At 41.2% G+C, this 20,575-nt stretch overlaps 1 protein-coding gene across 8 annotated transcripts in view; it reads right to left on the bottom strand.

The window, feature by feature from the left end:
• Positions 1-20,575, bottom strand: part of TNIK (TRAF2 and NCK interacting kinase) — a 1,728,926-nt gene that overhangs the window by 178,180 nt on the left and 1,530,171 nt on the right. For all 8 annotated transcript variants that reach the window (XM_044070048.1, XM_044070049.1, XM_044070051.1 and 5 more), the window contains one exon: positions 12,718-12,815. In XM_044070048.1, the coding sequence (XP_043925983.1) occupies positions 12,718-12,815 (98 nt within the window). The remainder of the gene's footprint in view (positions 1-12,717; positions 12,816-20,575) is intronic.

Below are 20,575 nucleotides of genomic sequence, written 5' to 3'. Positions count from 1 at the left end.
CTTGCATTTGATCAGGTTTCTGCTTGTATGTACCGAACTGAACTGATGTGGGCTACCAGCCATAACTCTGAGCTGAGATACCAGATAACTAGAACCTTCTGAGCTTCAAAACACTATAAGCTGCCTGTTTTTTGCTTATTTATACTATTTACTGCACTTTTTTATTGCCTGCCACCTACTTTTATACTGGTATTTATTTACTGTGTATTAAACTGCACTGTTATACTGAAACTGTCTGCTTTAGTGTGCCTGTTAAATCAAATTTTATTGCTGTTTTCCCTGTTTACAAGCTTTTTGTTAGTTTCACTGTTTTTAAAATTTCCCTAGTATTTTTCACTGTTTTTAAACTATCTCTTCTGGTTGTTCTAATTTTCCCAACAAGCAGTGATTAAATAACTGAACTGTTAACTGTTTAAAACATTCTTTAGAGCCTCCTTGCTTATTTGCTGCTGTTTTAAACATTTTTAGTGTATCACTGCTATTTTTCTGCTCTTTTAAACATTTGCTAGTGTTTTCCCCATGAATCTAGGGTAGCTAGTAGCTGTAGCATAGTCCAAATACAGGCGTGCTTGCTTCTGGAACTGCTTGTAGAGGTTGTTTGTTCTGAGCATGTTTGTCACACCATCTTGGATTGGAAGGGACCTATCTGCACCTGTGAGAGAAAATTGTGCTGACTGGGACCTATCTGGTAAAAGGAGGCTAGTCTAGGGCTTGGAATAAATATTCTCATTGGTCCTCTTGAATCTTTTTAAAGTTTTTTTTCAAGTTCTTAGCTTCTGTTATTTAGGCCCTGCTTTTGAGCAGGTTTCTGCTTGTTTGCACATCACGCAGCAATGCACATTGCTGTGCGGTTGTGTGCCAAAGTTGGACCGTTAAATTCAACACATTTTCCCTAAAACCCAGGCAGAAATATTCATCTACTGAGCTCCTCCGTGATTGATTCTGAATAGCTACCCCTAGTGACAACTTGGTACTATGGACAGTTGGACTACCCTTGTTTCTACCGCCAACCTCTTATGAGTCAGTGTAGCAATTGCCTCATGTACACAGACAACCCTCTACTAATAACACACTCTAGTACAAAGGGAGAGAGATGTACTTACACCAAGAATATAGAATCCATGCTCTCTCTCACTCAAAACAGTAACACAGAGAAGGTTGTCAACTCACCCACCACTACATATACTCATAGTACCACTACTCATACACATAGTATGCATCAAACACGTAAATCCATATATGCAGAGGATCTCTCGAAAACTTACCAAAACACCAGAGCCCTCCAAAATACAAGACGGCTACAACTAACACAGTCCCTACAACACCCATGAGACAGAGCAATACCAGTGAGTCACCTACCAAGCAAGTAAGGTGTAACACTCAAAAAACAAATTTTATTGTCATTGGAGACTCAGTAGTGAGATACACGGAAGTACCACTCATCAGGTTGGAAAAGGAGAAAGTCACAGTCAGCTTCCTGTCCAGTGCCAGGATTCATCAGATCACACATGCACTCATGTCTCTCAGCAACAAGTACTGTTATGACTCTATCATAGTTCATGTTGGTATGAATGACCTGAGACATACCTCACTGGACTATATGAAGAGAGATATGGTTGATTCTCGTATGTGTCCTAGGCAGGTATGTCCCTAACCTTGAGAAGCATACTACCCTCACCTAGAAGGATGCCACAGTATAAACAAAAAATGACTGATTTCAATAATTGGCTTCATTTTGGTGCCATTCAAAGGGGATTCAGTTCCTATCAGCCTGGGAAGCCATATTTGACAAACCTTGCTGCTTTGCCACAGATGGTTTGCACCTGGCACCTCTAGGCTTTTGGCTACTTCCAAAGGCACTTGCCTCCCTCATAGTGCCTTTTTTAGGCAGGGTCTTGTAAACAACATTACCGACATTAAATTAACCAATCAGAACAAAATAATGGTCATGCTGCTAAATGATAGGATTTTAAAACAAAAGCTGCACTCCCTGAAAGCACTTCTCTCACTAGAAGATGTAGATGTCTGGGAAGTCAGAGAAACTTGGTTCAAGGCCTCAGAGAGCACCCCGGCCTTGCAAAGCTACAATGCCTTCCACACCTTTCAACTGCAAAAAAAATGTGTGAAAACCAGAAGAGGCGATGTTTCAATCTATACTCAATATAAATTCACCTCCCACCTACTTAAAATGGACAACTCCATGGAGTTACTCCAGGTCCAGGTTACAGTGGATAAGACCCCCATTCAAGTCATAGCCTATCGCAGATCCCCCTCCATGGCTGAAGACACCCACAAAGCCTACTTGACAAAACTTCAAACAATCCAAATTTTACCAAACACACAGGTTATGAGGGATTTCAATTAAACCACCTACTGGTAAACCTACTCTAGCCCTAACTTGCTAGAGCAAAAGTTCCTTCACTTTGTTAATTTAAATGCCCTGGAACAAATTGTCCATTCCCTGACAAAAGGAACAAACATTCTGAATCTGGTTTTCACCAACATGTCAAACTGATGCATTGCCAAAACTGTTGGATCCTCATTAGTTAAAACTGACCACAAATCAGTCACCTTTGAACTAGCACTAATATTAGAACTCACAAAGGGTAACATCAGATTAAAAGAGTTCACCAAGGCAAACTCCACCCTTCTAAGTCAATGTATAAATGCATTCCAACCCCCCCACCCCCCCCCCCCAAGTCGAAAGTGGTAACTATGCTTAAGCTTACACTAAAGCCCTGTACAGGCACGTACTTAAGTGTATAAACTTGGCTGTACCAGAAAGAATCAAAGCCAGAGCCCCAAGTAAAACCAAGCTGCCATGATGGACATCCATCATCAGCAAACTTTACAATAAATGCAAAAAGTTGCTGTCCAAGAATACAAAGGCAAGACCCTAACAATGGAAAAGCACCCTTCTCAGACTCAACAGACAAATAAGATAACTTGTCAAATCCTCTAAGGGCTCCTTTGAGAGAAACTTAGCAAGTACAGTCAAGGATAACTATAAGGCCTTTTACAGCTACATACATAACCTAAAAGATAGGACCCAAGCATGTGCAGAACTAGTGGCCAACAGTATCACACACACTGACCCCACAGAGATAGCAAACCTGCTAGAGGATAGGTTTGGAGAAAATTTCACTCCCTTACCTCCTCCAAAATTATCAGAAACTTTGCCCCAAACTCCCTCCAACCCTATCTGAAGAGCAGGTCCTAAAAGCCTTGTTCAAGGCAAAAAACACACCCTCTTTGGGACCAAACAACATCCCATACTGTTTTCTAAACAGGCTAAAACATGAACTAGCATCACCACTAAGTACTCTTTTCAGTTGTAGCCTAACCACAGGCTTTGTTCCTGCAGAATGGAGAACAACAACAGTTATTCCCTTCCTCAAAGTTAGCCTAGCAACAGACCCTAGGAATTACAGACTCATAAGCCTGACTAGTCTCACCTGTAAGGGCATGGAATGTGTCATTATGGACCTCATAAATAAAGACATAGATGACCTCCAAACCCTGTATCCTACCCAATTCAGCTTTGTGAAGGGCAAATTCTGCCTGTTAAATCTGGTGGATTTCTTTGAAACTGTGACCAAGGTGACTGATGAGGGCAAATCTGTGCACACAGCATACCTCAACCTGCAAAGGCTTTTGACACAATCTCACACATTCAGGCATTACCGATAAACTTAGCAAACTGAATGTAAACCCCTTTGTTGTAAGATGGGTTGCCAACTGGCTCACAAACCAGACGCACACTATCACAGTGGTTGACTCCACATCAACCAGCAGACCTGTTACTAGTAGGGTACCACAGGGGTGAGTGCTGGGCACCCTACTGTTTGGTATATACTTCTCAGAAGTTAAGGTCAAAATTAAGGGGCTGTGACTGACCAGGTTTGCAGACGACTACAAATTAGGTACCATCACTGAATCCCCAAATGATGTCAGTATACTCCAGGAGGGTCTCACTCAGACCAACGACTAGTGTATTAGTCACAGTCTAAAACTGAATGCAAAGAAATCCATCACCATTCCCTTTGGCACAAACAATGTCCCCTTACACTTTCAAATACCCAAAGTACCCATGAAGTGGTATGGGACCTGGGATCACATGTTGACTGCGACCTTAACTTCGACCACCAGGTGTCTACTGTAGTAAGGAAAGCTTTCTATGTGGCACACTTAATTAGTAAAGGCATTGCCTTAAAAGCAAAAGAAGTTATAACCCCACAATACTCAGCACTTATCCGGCCCATAATTGAGTATAACACCCTGTTTGGCATGTACCATACTAAGCACCTACAGCAATTAGAGACCTCAGGGGTCTCTAATAAAGAAGATCATGGGGCTCCAGCATATGCCTTACAGACACCGACTAAAGTCCTTGTCACTATACTCCATATCATATAGACTTCTTAGCAGAGACTTATGCCTGGCCTACAGAGCAATCCAAGACCCAAACCTAATGAACTTGCTGCATATCTGTAAATCAAATGGCACTTGGACTACCTGTTCCAGGGACCTAAACATTGTCTGTGATTTAAATAGGACATGCCAGAGGGATAGATTTATCTGCCAGTGACTGCTGTATCTTTGGAACAGGCTACCAATTCATGTGAAACAGAGCACCTCTATGACACTGTTCAAGAGGAACCTGGACGAGTGGATGGGGCACCATAAATTCTTATTGGGGACAGAGCCCACAACCCTGCTAGACATGGAAAGTCATCATTAAGTGCAATCCTGGGTACTCACTAGCATTTCTATGTTATTACATTGGGAAGAAATGGCAAGGCTTAAAATGACCTCCAGACTAATAGCCTAGTAATCTCCTATGATCCAAGCCTCCAGTCTTGCATGATGGGGCCATTCCTTCAGCCCAACAAGTAACAACAAAAGCTTCTGAAACTCCAACAACCAATTTAATACTGGTGGTTCACCTCCTGTGGTGGTTCTGTTCACTGCTATGTCCTAAACCTTTTGCTCTGCATGAAGCAGCATATCTGTAAGATTCCTTTGTACATGTTTCAGGGACCTACTATGGCCTCAAACAGAATTCACATCTTACATTATACCCTGCCAGATCTGGCCCCTGACCTGCAGGACTACATCAACTTTGGCTAGTAGGAGGGCATGCAGTAGCAAATCATTCTCTGAACTTGTGAACATCTGGGTACCAGTACTTGCACTTCTACAGACAAAACATGTAATTTAGTGGCTATATATGCTCAGTTATACCATGCACATTTTACTCTTTATGTTCTTGTCTGCTGTTTATGTCTCAATCTAACCCATTACTACTACTTTGTCCCTGTACATGGCACTGTAACCCTGCAGGTATGTTGGACCATGACACTATAGCACCCTGAATGCTACAGTATCCTACAAATATAGTATGGCCTGTACATCTCCTTACAGAGAAACACAGCTGGGCATGTGACTGTGTTATGGGCCTGCATGTAACATGTGTAGGCATCTTTGTCCCTACGGGCTTCCTCATCTAGATGTGAGGGAACAATCACTATGTATGCTATACTTGTGATGGAATAACCACATGTGATGCATCCTTGCATATCTCATTAACACAAATACTCACTAACACTCCCTCTCCCTGACAGGTATTTTATGGGTGCAGCAGCTATATTACCATTCCATCCCTGCTTGCTTCTCTGTGTAATGCTTCATGTTCACAACAATTGTACAGCAATTCTAGCAATTACTTCATATTAAGCTATCATAAGCCACTTAGCATATCAGAAATGTTAATGAGGCTACATAGCACCAATATCTGTGAAGCTCTTACTCTGTGCACTACACTAGCTGTGCCTAGTGGCACAAACTGTGCATGAGCTCTTTGGTGCAAGGTATGTGACATTTATGCCCTAACACTGGGTGAGATATGCATAGTGTAGCACCACAGTGCAATGTTAAATTATACTACACATGATTTAGCAATGTTCATGCCTGGTCATGAGTCCACCATATTGCTGTTTAAGCAGACATACTGAGTGGCCAGAGTTACTTTCTCTAGTTTTTATCACAGGGTTCTGGCAGGGTGTGCCAGGGAAAGCAGGACTTTCCTGTATAGGAACTTTAATGGGCACCTTCTGGAGTGGCATATTGGCCATTGTAAAAAGGTCTTACCTGGTTTGACCAGGCAAGGTTGCTGTTTGGTGATAACAGCACCACCCACACATGGGTACAATGCAGGTATAGATATGATGACCTGAAGTGGCACCATCCTAATCTGCTGTGCAGGGAGACGCTGAAGTTCAGAAGATGCAGCCAGGGATGAAAATGTTTTTGTTCCATTCAACTCTTACTGTATTATGTATTGTCCAGCAATACTTAACAGTACTTGAGTTGCTATACAGCTGCTGAGGAGCATCATTTAAATACGGATGGTTGCAAAAAAGGCAGGCGAACCTCTCTAAGCAGCAGGGTTTGACTGTGATGGACAACCTTTCAGCATACAGCCACAATGCTGCTCATGTCATATGTGCATCTTATCATTTTTCCCATTGAGTCTCCCATATACAAGTCTTGTTAAAGTAGAGGAGGTTGCAAAGCAGCATTTACCTTACTCTCGGTCACCAGTGCTCTCCAAATGTGCCTCTAAGGAGGGAAGTGGAGTGAAAGCATCTCTGCTGGAGGTGACAAGGAAGGTTCCATTGTGCCTTCTGTTTCTTTCTCTTGGGGGATGAAGGCTCCTCTTCTAAACACAGGCAACCTGGAGGATCACCTATGGTGACATGCCAGTAGGTGTGGAAGCTGGTGACTGCTGAGTTTCAATGGCACTGGAACACCTGCACTGGCAATGTGGAGTTCATTCTGATGCAAACTGGTGAATCATTTGAGCAGCAGGTCCCGGTCATCATGCCTTTAGGGGAGCAACTATTTCATGACATTGCCCGCGCAGGTGTGTGACACTTTGATATACTTGCCCTCTGGGCTGGTTGGGCAGCCAGACATTCCAGCAGCCAACCCAGCCCCTTTCACAGTCATACTGTCATTTTTTGAATTATTGCCCACATCTTATTCATTGCCTATCTCTCTCCATTACCTTTGTGAGTGTGTTCATCCACTGTCCTCCTCACTTTTTGTATGTACACTACCTTTGTCTGCGTTCTATGCTCATTTGTTTGTACACACCCCTGCCTGCCCTTTTTCCTGTATCCCATCTAAAACCATCCCTCATTAACTTTCTTATGTATTCTTCTCATTTAATAATGAGAGTGGAAGCAAGCCCCACTAAAAACAAACACATCTCCTATCCCAACATCTGTTTTACATATAGGTTCATAGGTTCATACTAGGCTATCTGCCCTGGGGCAATTATAAGCCTAGCCCAATTCTGTATGGCTTACACCACTCCTTGATTTGAGTATACTGTGCCCTTTTTAAGGTTTAGTTTACTGTGCCTCTGTCAAATAGTGACACAGGAGTAATCCCTGGGACAAACCTACAATCCCCCATCCACCTATTGAGATTCTTCTTGAAGAGATTCAGTGAGGTGCTCTGCCTCACATGAACTGGAATTCTATTCCAGAGCGAAGGGAGCCTCTGGGTTATGAACCTGTCCCTCCAGCAAGTTCTATTTATTTCTGTGCTGAGGTTCAAGTCCCTCGAGCATGTGGCTCTAAGGGATTTAGATTTACTGAGGTGGAGCATGTCCATTAATTCTGGATTTGACATAGCTTTGTATGTCAGGCATAGATTGCCTTGAAGTAGGCGGTATGCAACTGAGTAGAGCTGGAGTTTTTTTAACCGAGCAGCATATGGCATCTGTTTGAGACCCTTGATCCTCTTGGTGAGATACTTTTGGGGTCTTTCTAATTGCTGCAGGTGTCGGGTAAGGTACATCCCAAAAGGGGCATTGTATTCTATGATGGGCCTGATGAGGGATGAATAAAGGGGCACGATTACCTCTCTTGATCTAGATGTGAAACCCTTCGTGATGAGGTGGGCTATGTAGAACGTCTTTCTAACCACTTTGGCAATGTGGTTTTCAAAGGAGAGATTGCTATCAACTTGGGTCCCCAGGTCCCTAATAATTTTCTCTGTACTTAATGGGTTTCCACCTATGTGGTAATTTGTGGGCACATTGTTTTTGCCAAAGGGTATGACTATACATTTTTTGGCATTTAGCTTTAAACCATGGCACTGGCACCAGTTATCTGTCTCTGTGAGACCTTTTTGAAGGATGCTTGTGTCAGCTGGAGAGTCGATTATGGCGCCCAGTTTGCAGTCGTCTGTGAACTTGGTGAGCCATAGTCCTCCCACGTTTGCCTGTACCTCGGAAAAGTATATACCGAACAAGAGTGGTCCCAGGACAGAATCCTGTGGGATGCCACTTGTGACCGGTTTCGAGTCTGACATGGCTCCAGCAACTCTCACTCTGTGGGTTGTGTCTTTGAGCCAGTTTGCAACCCATCCTGTGACATAGGGGTTTATATTTAAGCTGGAAAGCTTATCTATGATGCCCGAGTGGGGTACTGTGTCAAATGCCTTTGCAAGGTCCAGATAGGCTGTGTGGACTACCTTCCCTTCATCTATGGCTTTGGTGACTGCTTCAAAGAAGTCAGCCAGGTTCAAAAGGCAGGATCTGCCCTTGACAAAGCCGAACTGGGTAGGATATAGTGTCTGTAGGTCCCCAATGTCTTTGTTTATGAGCTCCATGATGGTCCTCTCCATAGCCTTGCAGACTAAGCTAGTCAGGCTTATGGGGTGATAGTTTCCAGGGTCCGTAGAGGCTCCACCTTTGTGGAGTGGGACCACTGTTGCTGTACGCCATTCTGTGGGCACATATCCTGTAGTGAGGCTGAGATTGTATAGCTGTTTTATTTGAGGGATTAGTTCCTCTTGGAGTTCATGTAGGATGCAACCTGGGACGCCATCTGATCCCATGGAAGCAGTGTTTTTTGCTTTGGAGAGGGCAGCCTTCACCTGAGCATCAGAGATGTTTGGGAGGCAGCCCTCTGCCAGGATAGATACTTGCTCTTTTGGGGGGGGGAGGAGTTTGCACTGAACCTGTCTGCCAGGATATTGGCGATGTCTGTGCGTTCAGTGTATTTTTTGTCGTTTAGAATCAACTCAGAGCAAGTCTAGGAGTTGCATCCCAGGTTCCTAACATAACTGAAAAAAGCCTTATGATTGTCTTTGGTGTCCTGTGCAATTTTTCTCTCGAAGCTGGCCTTGGAGGATTTTATGAGGGATCGTAATTTTTTGCTAGTACTGATCAGAGAGGCCGTCCCTATTAGGGATTTTGCTCTATCATGTAGTAGCTTCCTCCTTCTGTTGTACAGTTTATTTATGGCAGGGGTCCACCAGACTGGACGCCTGCCTTTGGATGATTGGGTCTTGGTTTTGTTTGGGATAGCATGATCCATGCATTCCTGGAGATGTCCATAGCATGCGTTTATATAGGATTCTGCAGTTTGGGCCGTAGTTTCCACTGGTCCTGGGGCCTTGAAGGATTCCACTTTGGTTTTGAGAAGTGAGAAGTTCACTTTTGAGAAGTTTTTCACTGTGGTTTTCTGGGCTGGGGGTGGGGTCGGGATGTGGACATCCAGTGAAATTAATTTATGGTCTGATCTTACCAATGAGGGATATACTTCTGGTGTGGAGCATAGAGTTCCCATGTTGGTAATGATCAGGTCTAGTATGTTGTCCCCTCTTGTGGGAGGGGTGACTAGTTGTTCCATAGCATTTGAGTTTATAATTTCCAGGAACCTTTGGGCTAAGGTGCTGGGGCTTGAGTAGTGCTCCCAGTCAGTGTTTGGGTAGTTGAAGTCACCCAATATAATGGCGTTCGGAGAGATCTTCATGTTCTCCAATGTTTTCAGGAAAGCAGAGTGGGATTCCTGACTTTGAGAGGGTGGTCTGTAGGATGCTATAAACGGAAAAGCAGTCTTGTCCACTGTTAGTTGCACATGGATGGTCTCCGATACTTTGTGCAATGCCACTAACCTGGAGGTGTGGATATCCTTGATAAATATGGAAACTCCCCCTCCTTTTGTGGTTTGGTCTGGGTTTTGGGGCCAAAAAGCATGATATGAGGTATAGCCTGGTAGTGCTGGGGAGCTCTTTGGAGCCTTGAACCAGGTTTCTGTCACTGCACAGATATCGATGTTCTCCATACTGAGGAGAGCTTTGAGTGCGTGCATCTTGAGGTTAAGACTTCTGGCGTTAAGCAGCATTACCCTTAGTTTCTTGTTCCTTGTGCTGTCTATGGGGGTGGGTTGACTTTTGAGCCTTGCCTAAAAAAGGCACTATGGGGGTGGCAAGAGCCTTTGCCAATATCCGAAAGTCCAGTGGTGACAGGTGCAAGCCGTCCCTAGCGAAGCAACGTGGCTTGTCGAGCATGTCATCCCAGGCTGACAGACACTGGATCCCCTTTGAATGACACCAAAATTTTAGCCAATTGTTAAAATCGATCATTTTGTCTTTGTACTGTGGCATCATTCTAGGTGAGGGTAAGATGCTGCTCAAGGTCAGGGTCATACCAACCTGGGCTACATGATCGGAGAGCTCCTCTATGTCTCTTTTCATGTAGTCCAGGGAGGTACGTCTCAGGTCATTCACACCAGCATGTGCAATGACTGAGTCATATTTGTATTTGCTTTCGAGTGACCTGAGTGCTTGCGTTATGTGGCGGATCCTAGCACCCGACAGGCAGCTCACCGTGACCTTCTCTTTATTCAGCCTGGTGAGCGGGATGTCAGTGTGTCTGACAATAGAGTCACCTATTACAAGAGTATCAGGTGAGTTATTCAGCCTTAAGGGCTGTGGCTGCTTGGCACACTGACTTTGTGGGCTATGTGTTGTGCGTGTTTTGTTTTGAGGTAGCGTTTGCTTGGATGTCTGCTTTGGAGGTCTCTGTTGCTTAGGTAGATTTTTATTTAGAGCCTCCGAGTATGTTTTTGTGTATTTATGTGTTTGGTTCGCTGATGTGGTGGGACTATGTGATACTGGGATTGTGTTGTGTGAGGTTACCTTCTCCTCCTGACTGGTTACACCAGTTTTGAGATGAGAGAGCTCAGCATCCAGTTTGGCTAAATAGTTGCATCTCTCACATATATTTGAACCTGTTTGGAGGAGGAGAGGGTTGTCCATGTACATGAGACAGTTGTAACATTGCCTCAAAATTCCCAGATTCACCAGCTGGACTGGAGAGGAAACCATTGACTGACCTTTGGACATGCTAGAGTAATATAGGGAAACTGAATTTAAGACGGACCAACAGAGGACAGGGTAATCGTAGAGAGTATAAGAGTAAGTAGTGCTTCTGGTTTAATAGTGCTAACTTGTAGGATTACTTAATTGGACCAGGGAAGGGCCTTAAAATGAGAATATGGTGTTTAAATTGAGAGATAGAGCAGTTCTAAGGGAAAAAGTGAAGAGCAGACTTTGTGGAGCCAGGAATAGTTTAAACCCAATTAGGCGGCGCTGCCCGCTGTTGCGCTATGCACAAAAACACGCAAAACCGTGCAAAAGAGGGTTTTAAGAAAGGAAGATGAAGGAGTTTGGAATTGACCCAAAATGGCCAATAAAACTACAGTTTCAAGTCAGTAACCACTCCCACAGGGGCAGGCAGGCTGCTCAATGTTTTTCACTGCCACTGATCAACAGCGAGACTTCCCTTCAGCCCAATATTTTTTACCCTTGTATTTTCTCTCTGCTTGCTGTACTCCTCTTTTCATTCTGTAATCTAATCCTTTTTCTCATTACATAATGAACAGGTTGGCCACTTTGATGTTCACATCCATACTGCTGTTCCTGTTTGAAGTGTGTTGTGTCCTGTGTGTGTCAGTGTCTGTTTTCGGCTGCAGCTGGTTGCTGTGGCATGTCTCATAGCTGAGCATGGTGCTTTGGTACAGAGGGGACAGGTTTTTTATGATACCACAAAACATTGCACCCACCTGCACTATGGTACTCCTGCTCTCTTGATACGATGCAATGGCACTATGCAGTCTGTCATCACTGTCTGTCTGCTTCCTTATGTGGCCTTTCACTCAATATGCTATAGCCATTCCATGCCATTTACAATGATAATTAATTTTCAGACACTGCAGGCAGTGAACACCCTCAGTATTAGCATTCCAGAGGCTAGAAGTGCACCTCTGTGAATCCCAGCCAAAACAACAAATAACAAGTGACAAAGCACATGGAAAGACAGCATTTATTAGGTCAGAACACAACATGTATTTTTTTGTAAAATTTTAAAATTTTACTTGATAGTGCAAATAATACAAGAACAGTATCCAGGCAGGGTAGATTTGTAAAGCCTTGCATAAAAAACTTTAAAATTATTGTGTTCTATGTTCTGAAATAAGCACTATTAGCGGTGTAATGGTATTAGTAAATACATGCATGACTTGCCAGACATTGTGAACTGTATGAAAAAAGGTATACCATCATGGCCTGTTTAGATACATGCATGGACTTTCACTGTTCTACCATTTAGTTGTGATAACAAGTCAGATGACTTACATTTTAAGATACAGAGAGGCACATTTCATTTCTAAATGACTAAAAATACTTCACATCTCTCTGGATACACATAACTTACCAGTACAATATTTTAACTAATGTACATATCATGTGTGCAATTACATTTCCCAATTCTTTGTGTTAGTAGCAAATGTAGTGCAGTAAATACAAATAATCAGGCTTGTTTAATGTGAATGACTTATAGCACATTACACTCACAGCAGGGCGACTAGGTCGTGACAGCTCTCTTGTCTCTTCTTGCTTTAACCGCGTGGGGTCATGAACTGGCACTGGAGATTCTTCAGGCTTAGTTGTTCCTTTTTAAATACATATCAGATAAGAAAAATGAGAAAGAAAACAATACTTCAGCATATCAACAACAGCTTCAGAATATTCACAGAGATAATGTTTGTTTTTTTTAATCTTTGGTAGGTAACACTATTTTACTAACACACAGCAGACTTTTCATACTATAGCACTCTCACATTAATGATGAGGTTTACAAACAATAACATCAAACAGGACCTGATTTGCACTTAAATCTAGTCCTGCACATCTGTCTGTTTACTTACTTAATAGGAAATGCATAGAATAAAAGATCTTACACAATGACTGTTAAACCACTTTGATGTCAGCCCTTTTAACATGAAGGAACTATGCAAAGCGCTATAACAGGAAGTCTGTATCCAGAGCAGCACTATAACAGGAAGTCTGTATCCACAGCAGCACTATAACAGGAAGTCTGTATCCAGAGAAGCACTATAACAGGAAGTCTGTAGCCAGAGAAGCACTATAATAGGAAGTCTGTATCCAGAGAAGCACTACAATAGGAACATATCTCTCAACCTGGAAACATTAAAAATCTGGACAAAGGCCCATGAAAAATAGGTACAAATCTGTATGCTGATTAACATAAAAATTGCATACATAATTATGTAACCCCATCCACTTTTGTGGAATTGTTGGATACCAACTTTTAAATGCAAATTGAAGAACAGACAAAATATTACACACAAAATAAACAGAATAGTGTTTTATTTAAATTACTATTTGAACTTGTATCAAACGTTGAACTTGTGCAAACTGCAAAACTAAAATACAATTTTCTTCTATAAAAATAAAATTAACTGCTTCAGCCTTCTACAGCCAGAAAATAAATGAGCTGAATTTAAACAAAAAATCAGCAGATAGGTAGATTTACAGATTGAGTGCTTTCTGGCAAATGCAATCAGTTCTTTCAAAGCAGAGAAGTGTAGCAATTAATTAAATTCAAATAATTGTAATAATATATGGATTTAGCTAACACTAGGAATACATTCAATATAATTTCTACAAAAATTCATTATGAAACTATTTTCTATGGAAAATATTTAAACAATCTATTTCAGAACTATCCATACAAAACATTACCTCTGGGAAACTTACATTCCGGCTCCTGAACTAACATTGCCTTTAGCTGTTTTTAAAAAATGATCATCTACAAATAAAGTGACTGTTGCCCTTGAAGAATAAGTTGCCTAGGTTACATTAAAAAATAATAAGCTAGTCGCACTGCAATAGGGAAAGAATGGCAAACAGGTTATTAGGTATCTCTGCCAAAGAGGACATTTACAGGACTGCAGCATCCACCCCCTTTAAAAGTACAATACAGTACAAAATCAGCAATCCATCTACATACTGTGGGAGTAGAACTCACAGCCTTCTGCATCAAAAGCAAGTATGCTACCTGTTGTTCTACTAGGAACACAAACAGACTTGGCATAAGCAGCACTAAACTTCTCTCCCCTGAAGAACTATGCAGCACAAGAAATCTGGAAAAAGTCAATCTATAACAGGAAGTCTGTATCCACAGCAGCACTATAACAGGAAGTCTGGATCCACAGCAGCACTATAACAGGAAGTCTGTATCCACAGCAGCACTATAACTAAGGCTACCACCTGTCCTACTTTGCGAGGGACAGTCCCTCTTTGGGCAGTTGTGTCCTGAAAAAGAATTGTAAAAATGGTTGATGTCCTGAGATTTTAGGGAAAAATTATTTCCTATATTTTATGCAATTGTTGCAAAAAACAGTTATTCTGTATCTGAAACACCTAAATGTTATCAAACATAGAATAATCAACTAAAATTCTACAAGAATAAGCTTTTATTTAGGCAAAAAAGTGAAGTTCTGTCCTTTGTACTAGCTGTGGGTACGTTTTGGACTGCAAAATCTGATGTTTATACCACAATTGTCCCACTTTGGGCATTTGAAAAGGTGGCAACCCTAACTATAACTATAACAGGAAGTCTGTATCCACAGCAGCACTATGATATGAAGTCTGTATCCACAACAGCACTATAACAGGAAGTCTGTCTTCACAGCAGCACTATAATAGGAAGTCTGTATCCACAGCAGCACTATAACAGGAAGTCTATATCCACAGCAGCACTATAACAGGAAGGCTGTATCTACAACAGCATTATAACAGGAAGAATGTATCCACAGCAGAACATCTGATAATTATGCAGGAGTGTCTGAAGAACAGGACAATAAGATGATCTGATTTGTCAATTAACTAAAGTACATTGAGTACCCTCATTTCTTATGGTGCTATAAAGCTGTTATCTGAAATCTGTAATAGTTTCAGTTATGCAATAGGAAATACTATTCCATTCTACAGGAATTTTCTGAGCAATGCACTTTGTTTTGTTAGTTTTTTTACCTCATAGAACCTAATTCTCAGGTTTAATTTTATCAGGTCTGCCTTCTGAACAGAGCCTGAATTTCCTTTCTATGTCAGTTTTGGGATTTACAAGGGACTTTGGCTTCCTCACGCACAGCCCAAAGACGTATATGTAGGTCACTGATCATCCTATAAACTGCCCACAGGTGTGGCTGAATTTTCCCATTCTGGACTGGACCTTGTCTTTCACTTGTTGCTTACTGGAATAGGCTTTGGCTTTTCCACAGCTACGGTTAGGATAACGCAGGTATCAGTAAATCAGCAAATGAAAGAGTCTACCAATTAGAGCAGAGGTTTAAAGCAGTGAGTTGTGAATCGTCTTTCTGTACTCCAGGGAATGATATCCTCAGACATCATTTGCCTACTGTGTGACCTTGAGCAAATCACTTAACGAGACAGAGCTTGGTGGTAATTCATTAACTGGGTTAGGCATCTCATTGGTTTCCTGGACCCCATGCCTAGTAACTATCTTTGAGTGAATAAGTCATCATATTATGTTAGATATGATATGACAGTTCAAAGTCATAACTCATTGAGAGACTGTTTTATCCAAAACTAGTTTTGTGATGTCAAAAAAAGCATGTTATATTTAAATTAAGATGTCAAAAAACACGTTACATTTAAATTCATACTGTGAACTAGTGATCTAATTTCCAATGTGCATTCCATTTTTTGAAAGAAAGATCATCATATGCTTTGTTGTGACAGCTTTAAGGGAGAAGTCAGAGGTTGCTGGGCATCATAGCTCAGGTTAAAATACATTAAAAACAAGAATGTTATGTAAAAGTACCATAGGGTAGCTCACACAGAATATGGAACTAGCCTAAATGCATTTAGAAAGAACTGCATAGCTCAAAGACATAAAAATAGAGGGGAAAGATGCACTGTTGCAATTAAGGATGGGTGGAGGAATTACTTTAGTCGAGATAGTAGTATTAAAAAGGCACTTGATGCTTTCTACTTTGTCCTTTATCATTCTCCTGAATTTCATTTCCAGGTCAAGGGGCAGCCTCATATGATGTCATCTCCCTGACTTAGCTTCCTTCCTGTAGAACTGTTTGCCAAGTGTGCGTGCCAAGCAGAGCTCTGAGACATTAGTGATCACCATTCTAATCTGTGATTGCTAATTGTGCATGTGATGATCAAAACATCAAGACTGAGGTTTCCTGAAGAATTTCACTTTTTCTTTGGTACGTGATCTCAGAAGTAGTATATATTATCAGGGGTGGTGAGAACAACTTCCTTGCAGAAAGGTTTTGATATTTATTTGCTTTCTCTGAATTTCAATGATTTTATTATAAACTGATATTTGTGATCACACTGAGTGTTGATTGCATATTTGTATCTGTTTGGGAGTTATGACATCTGTGTCATAGCATCCAGCAGACTCCTAGTGCAAATGTACCTGGACCTAGTAGCATTTCTGAAGAAGTGTATACAGTAGTAAAAGAACAACACTGGCTTCCAGTCATAGCTGGCTTAATTAGGATTACAGAGTGGTGGGGGTGAATCACTGTCTCCCTGAAGATACTGCTCCTATCAGTTCTTCCCAAGTTCTGGAAGGACCTCATGCTTACTAACAATTACAGGGCAATTCCTTTAATCATCACCAAAGCAAAGTTATATACCAAGAGCATAGTTAACTGCTTTCAGCTCCTGTTAAGCAAATTAACTAGCCATTTTAAAGCAGGTTTTGTTAATGGATGATTCATTTGCAAATCATATCAGGGTCTTCCATAAATTAGTATAAGCCACTCAAAAATATCCAAGAGGTGGCCATTTTAGTAGATTTTAAATAGGCATTTGATTTTGATTCTATACAATGGGACTTTTGTGTGCTGCGTTAACAGTATAAAATCCCCTCAAGGATTTGTGACAGTAATCCAGCCATTATACAGCACCTCCAGGGCCTTTGCATTGATTATCAACACTGTAACTTCCCAGATTCTCCCAGAGAAAGGCATTCATCAGTAATGTCTTCTGTCTTTGTCATTACTGTTCTTTCTCTTACCTTCTGAAACCATATTCTTATGTAAAAAAATCTTTGAGTAATATTTGTGTCTGGCATCAAATAAGTTTGGAAGTGAGGGCCATGGATTTTGCAAATCACTGTCTTTTATGAACAGCAACTACATAAATGCTTATTTCATATTTCTACAAACACTCCAGTTCACTGAATTACTATGTCCCAATGTCAATACCTTAAGGAATGTTTTGCAACCATTAATGGCAAAGCAAAAGATGTACAGGTCTCACTCATCTCTTTATCATTTTCTTGATGTAGGTCTGCAAACAAATATCCTGTTATCATTCCTCTTCTATGTCACCATGTTATATAATTAAATTAAAAATCTGTTTAGATATAATGTAAATAAATCAAGAAATTGCACCTGTTCACTCTATGAAGAATCGATGACCCAAAAATCAGCACCATGGACAGGTCATCTGGTGCTTTGTGAAGTTCCTAAAACCAGTGTCCCCTACAACTCAAAGATGGGGATTAAAAAAAGGTCTTCTGAAAGGTGAAGACCAAAAGAAAAAAAAAACTGTTGTGGAGCTGTAGTAACTAATTTGCTAGAAATGGACTGCTAGATCCTCAGCACCTGCCTGATAAATGCACCCATTAACACCTTGCTCCTGAGACAGCCACTCCCTTTGCCCCACCCTAGTTATAACCCTACTAAAAATTACATCTCACTCAAAAATTATTTTCCATAGTAAAGAATCACTTTTAGGACCATATACTAACCATCCCATGTAAAAATGAAGATTTACAATTTTACAACTTAGGAATGTGTGCTTATGCTTTGACTTAACATGCATTCAATGGTTACTCAACAAGAAATGCATCTTGGCCAAGTGCAGTGATGGTATGAATTAGTTTGCACAGCACCTACAACCTTTTTTTTAATCTTTTATTGTCTGAGTTAGACTAATACCCTCTTTAAGGGAAAATTCATGGGAATTTCACATACTCTTTTCAATAGGTGCTGTTGGATCTTTTACACCCACCTTAGCTAGCACAAACTCAAGCAAATCTGATCTCAGTTTAGCTTCTCATCTGAAGGACAACACACTCAGGATTGAAGAACCTCCTTAAACTGCACTACAGTATCAGCAAAATAACTTAGTAACTAAGTTTTAATGATCAAGGACTCATGGATTCCTCCATGTTTCCTTGAAGGTGCATTAAAATTCTAACTGGTGAAGAAAAAATACACTAGCAAGGATGACAGGCAAAATGGATATCTGAATTAGCAGATCTAGACAAACAATGCAAGATAAATGGTCCCTAGATACTTACTTTCACAATGAAATATTAAATGGAGAAAATTGAACTTCTGGAAATACATTATATAAAGAGAAACCTTAAAACACTTTCGAGGTGGCCTTTTTCAAGGTATATGAATATCCTGTCCTTAATTATTTGATCTGTACGTTCCACATATAGGTTCATAGGTAGGTAGGTACTAGGCTATTGGCCCTAGGGCCTATATAAGCCTAACCAAAAATGTACCCTGGCTTTCGCCACCCAAGAAAATTATTTTCCTGTGCCCCTGTCGAGCAGCGCCACAGAAGTGATCCCTGGGGTGAATTTCCTATTTCTCATCCAATCATATAGGTTCATAGGTAGGTACTAGGTTATTGGATATATTTGCTATAATGTTCTACCATCAACTGTCAATGAAGCTAAACAATGCAAAAAAAGCATTTGCAGAGATATATTACTGGGATTAAGGGTTGATCATATGCCAGAGTGCGATAATATGGGCTGGGAGGAAAGCAACTCACTGTCATAAGAATATGTTACTATTTATGCTCAATGAGTATATCCCTGCCTCACCTCAGCATAATGACATATTAATCTACATTTCTGAGGTTAGCTGGGGAGGATGCTACTATGAGTTTTCTGATACCAAATGTAAGTTTGGAGACAATGTGTTGATCCAAAAGGTATGGCCTCATACATCCCACGTAAGTCTGAACATTATGAAGTAGCATTTCTCAGCAGAACTTATGCTTTAGGTCACAACGTTTTGCAGCACTTATAAAGTGCAGTGAAAAAGCATAAATTTTGCAAAAGTTTCCTAGATCCCACACGATAAACCCTCCAGAAGATACTTATTTAAGAATTAAGTGCTTGATATGTAAAAACAAGCAAGAATGGACCTTATCAACAAAGACATAGGTGACCTTCAAACTCCTGACCCGACCCAATCTGGCTTTGTTAAGGGTAGATTATGCTTATTAAACCTGGCAAACTTCTTCAAGAATGTCACCACAGCCCTGGATGAAGGCAAAACAGTGCATACAGCCTATCTTGACTTAGCCAAGTTTTTTGACACAATCTCCCACTCAGGCATCATTAAGAAACTCACCCAGATGGGAATTAACCCATATGTCACTAGACTAGATGAGTAGCCAACTGGCTCACCGACAGAATGAATACAGTCAAAGTTGGGGATTCCACCTCTACCAGCAGACCAGTTATCAGTGGTGTACTACAAGGACCTGTACTAAGCCCAGCACTGTTTGGAATCTATTTCTTAGAATTCCTGGCAAAAATAGATGGCATGTGGCTTACTAAGCTCAACATTGACTGCAAACTGGGTGAAATCATCAAGTCCCCCAGTGATGCTGACTTACTAGAAAAAGGGCTTACACAGACAAATGATTGGTGCCAAAGCCATGGCCTTAAACTAAATGCAAAAGAATGCATTATCATCCCTTTTGGCGAAGGGAAAGTCACTGCAAATTACAATATTAACAGTACCCCCCCTTAGATCAAACCCTATAGTGAGACATTTAGAAACACAGGTTGATATCAACCTTAACTTTGATCACCATGTGTCCACAGTGATAAGGAAAGCCTTCTACATTGCACATCTCATAAGTAAGGGCATCACATCCAGAGCTAAGGATGTTATAAATTCCCTGTACTCATCCGTCATCAGAACACTAATAGAGTATAACACTCCCTTTTGTATGTACCTCACCAGACACCTGCAGCAGCTGGAGAGTCCTCAAGAGGTTTCTCACCAAGAAAATTCAGAACCTTCAACACATGACCTACATGGACTGAAGGCCCTGTCACTGTGCTCTGTGTCTTATAGGCTGCTGACAGGTGACTTGTGCCTGGCCTACACAGCAGTCTTGGACCCTGCCCAAATGGAAATGCTGCACATCTGCAAGTCAAATGGGACAAGATTCACTCACTATAGGGATCTTAACTTAGCCTGTGACATTAACAGGACATGCTGGAGAGACAGATATGTCTTCCAGAGATTGCCACTCTTCTGGAACAAACTCCCAATTCACGTAAAACCGAGCTCCTCAATGATCCTATTTAAGC

Source organism: Protopterus annectens, chromosome 4.part1, assembly GCF_019279795.1.
Source record: "Protopterus annectens isolate FY-2018-M chromosome 4.part1, PAN1.0, whole genome shotgun sequence".
Taxonomy (NCBI): domain Eukaryota; kingdom Metazoa; phylum Chordata; order Ceratodontiformes; family Protopteridae; genus Protopterus; species Protopterus annectens.
This window is presented reverse-complemented; position numbering and strand designations above follow the sequence as displayed.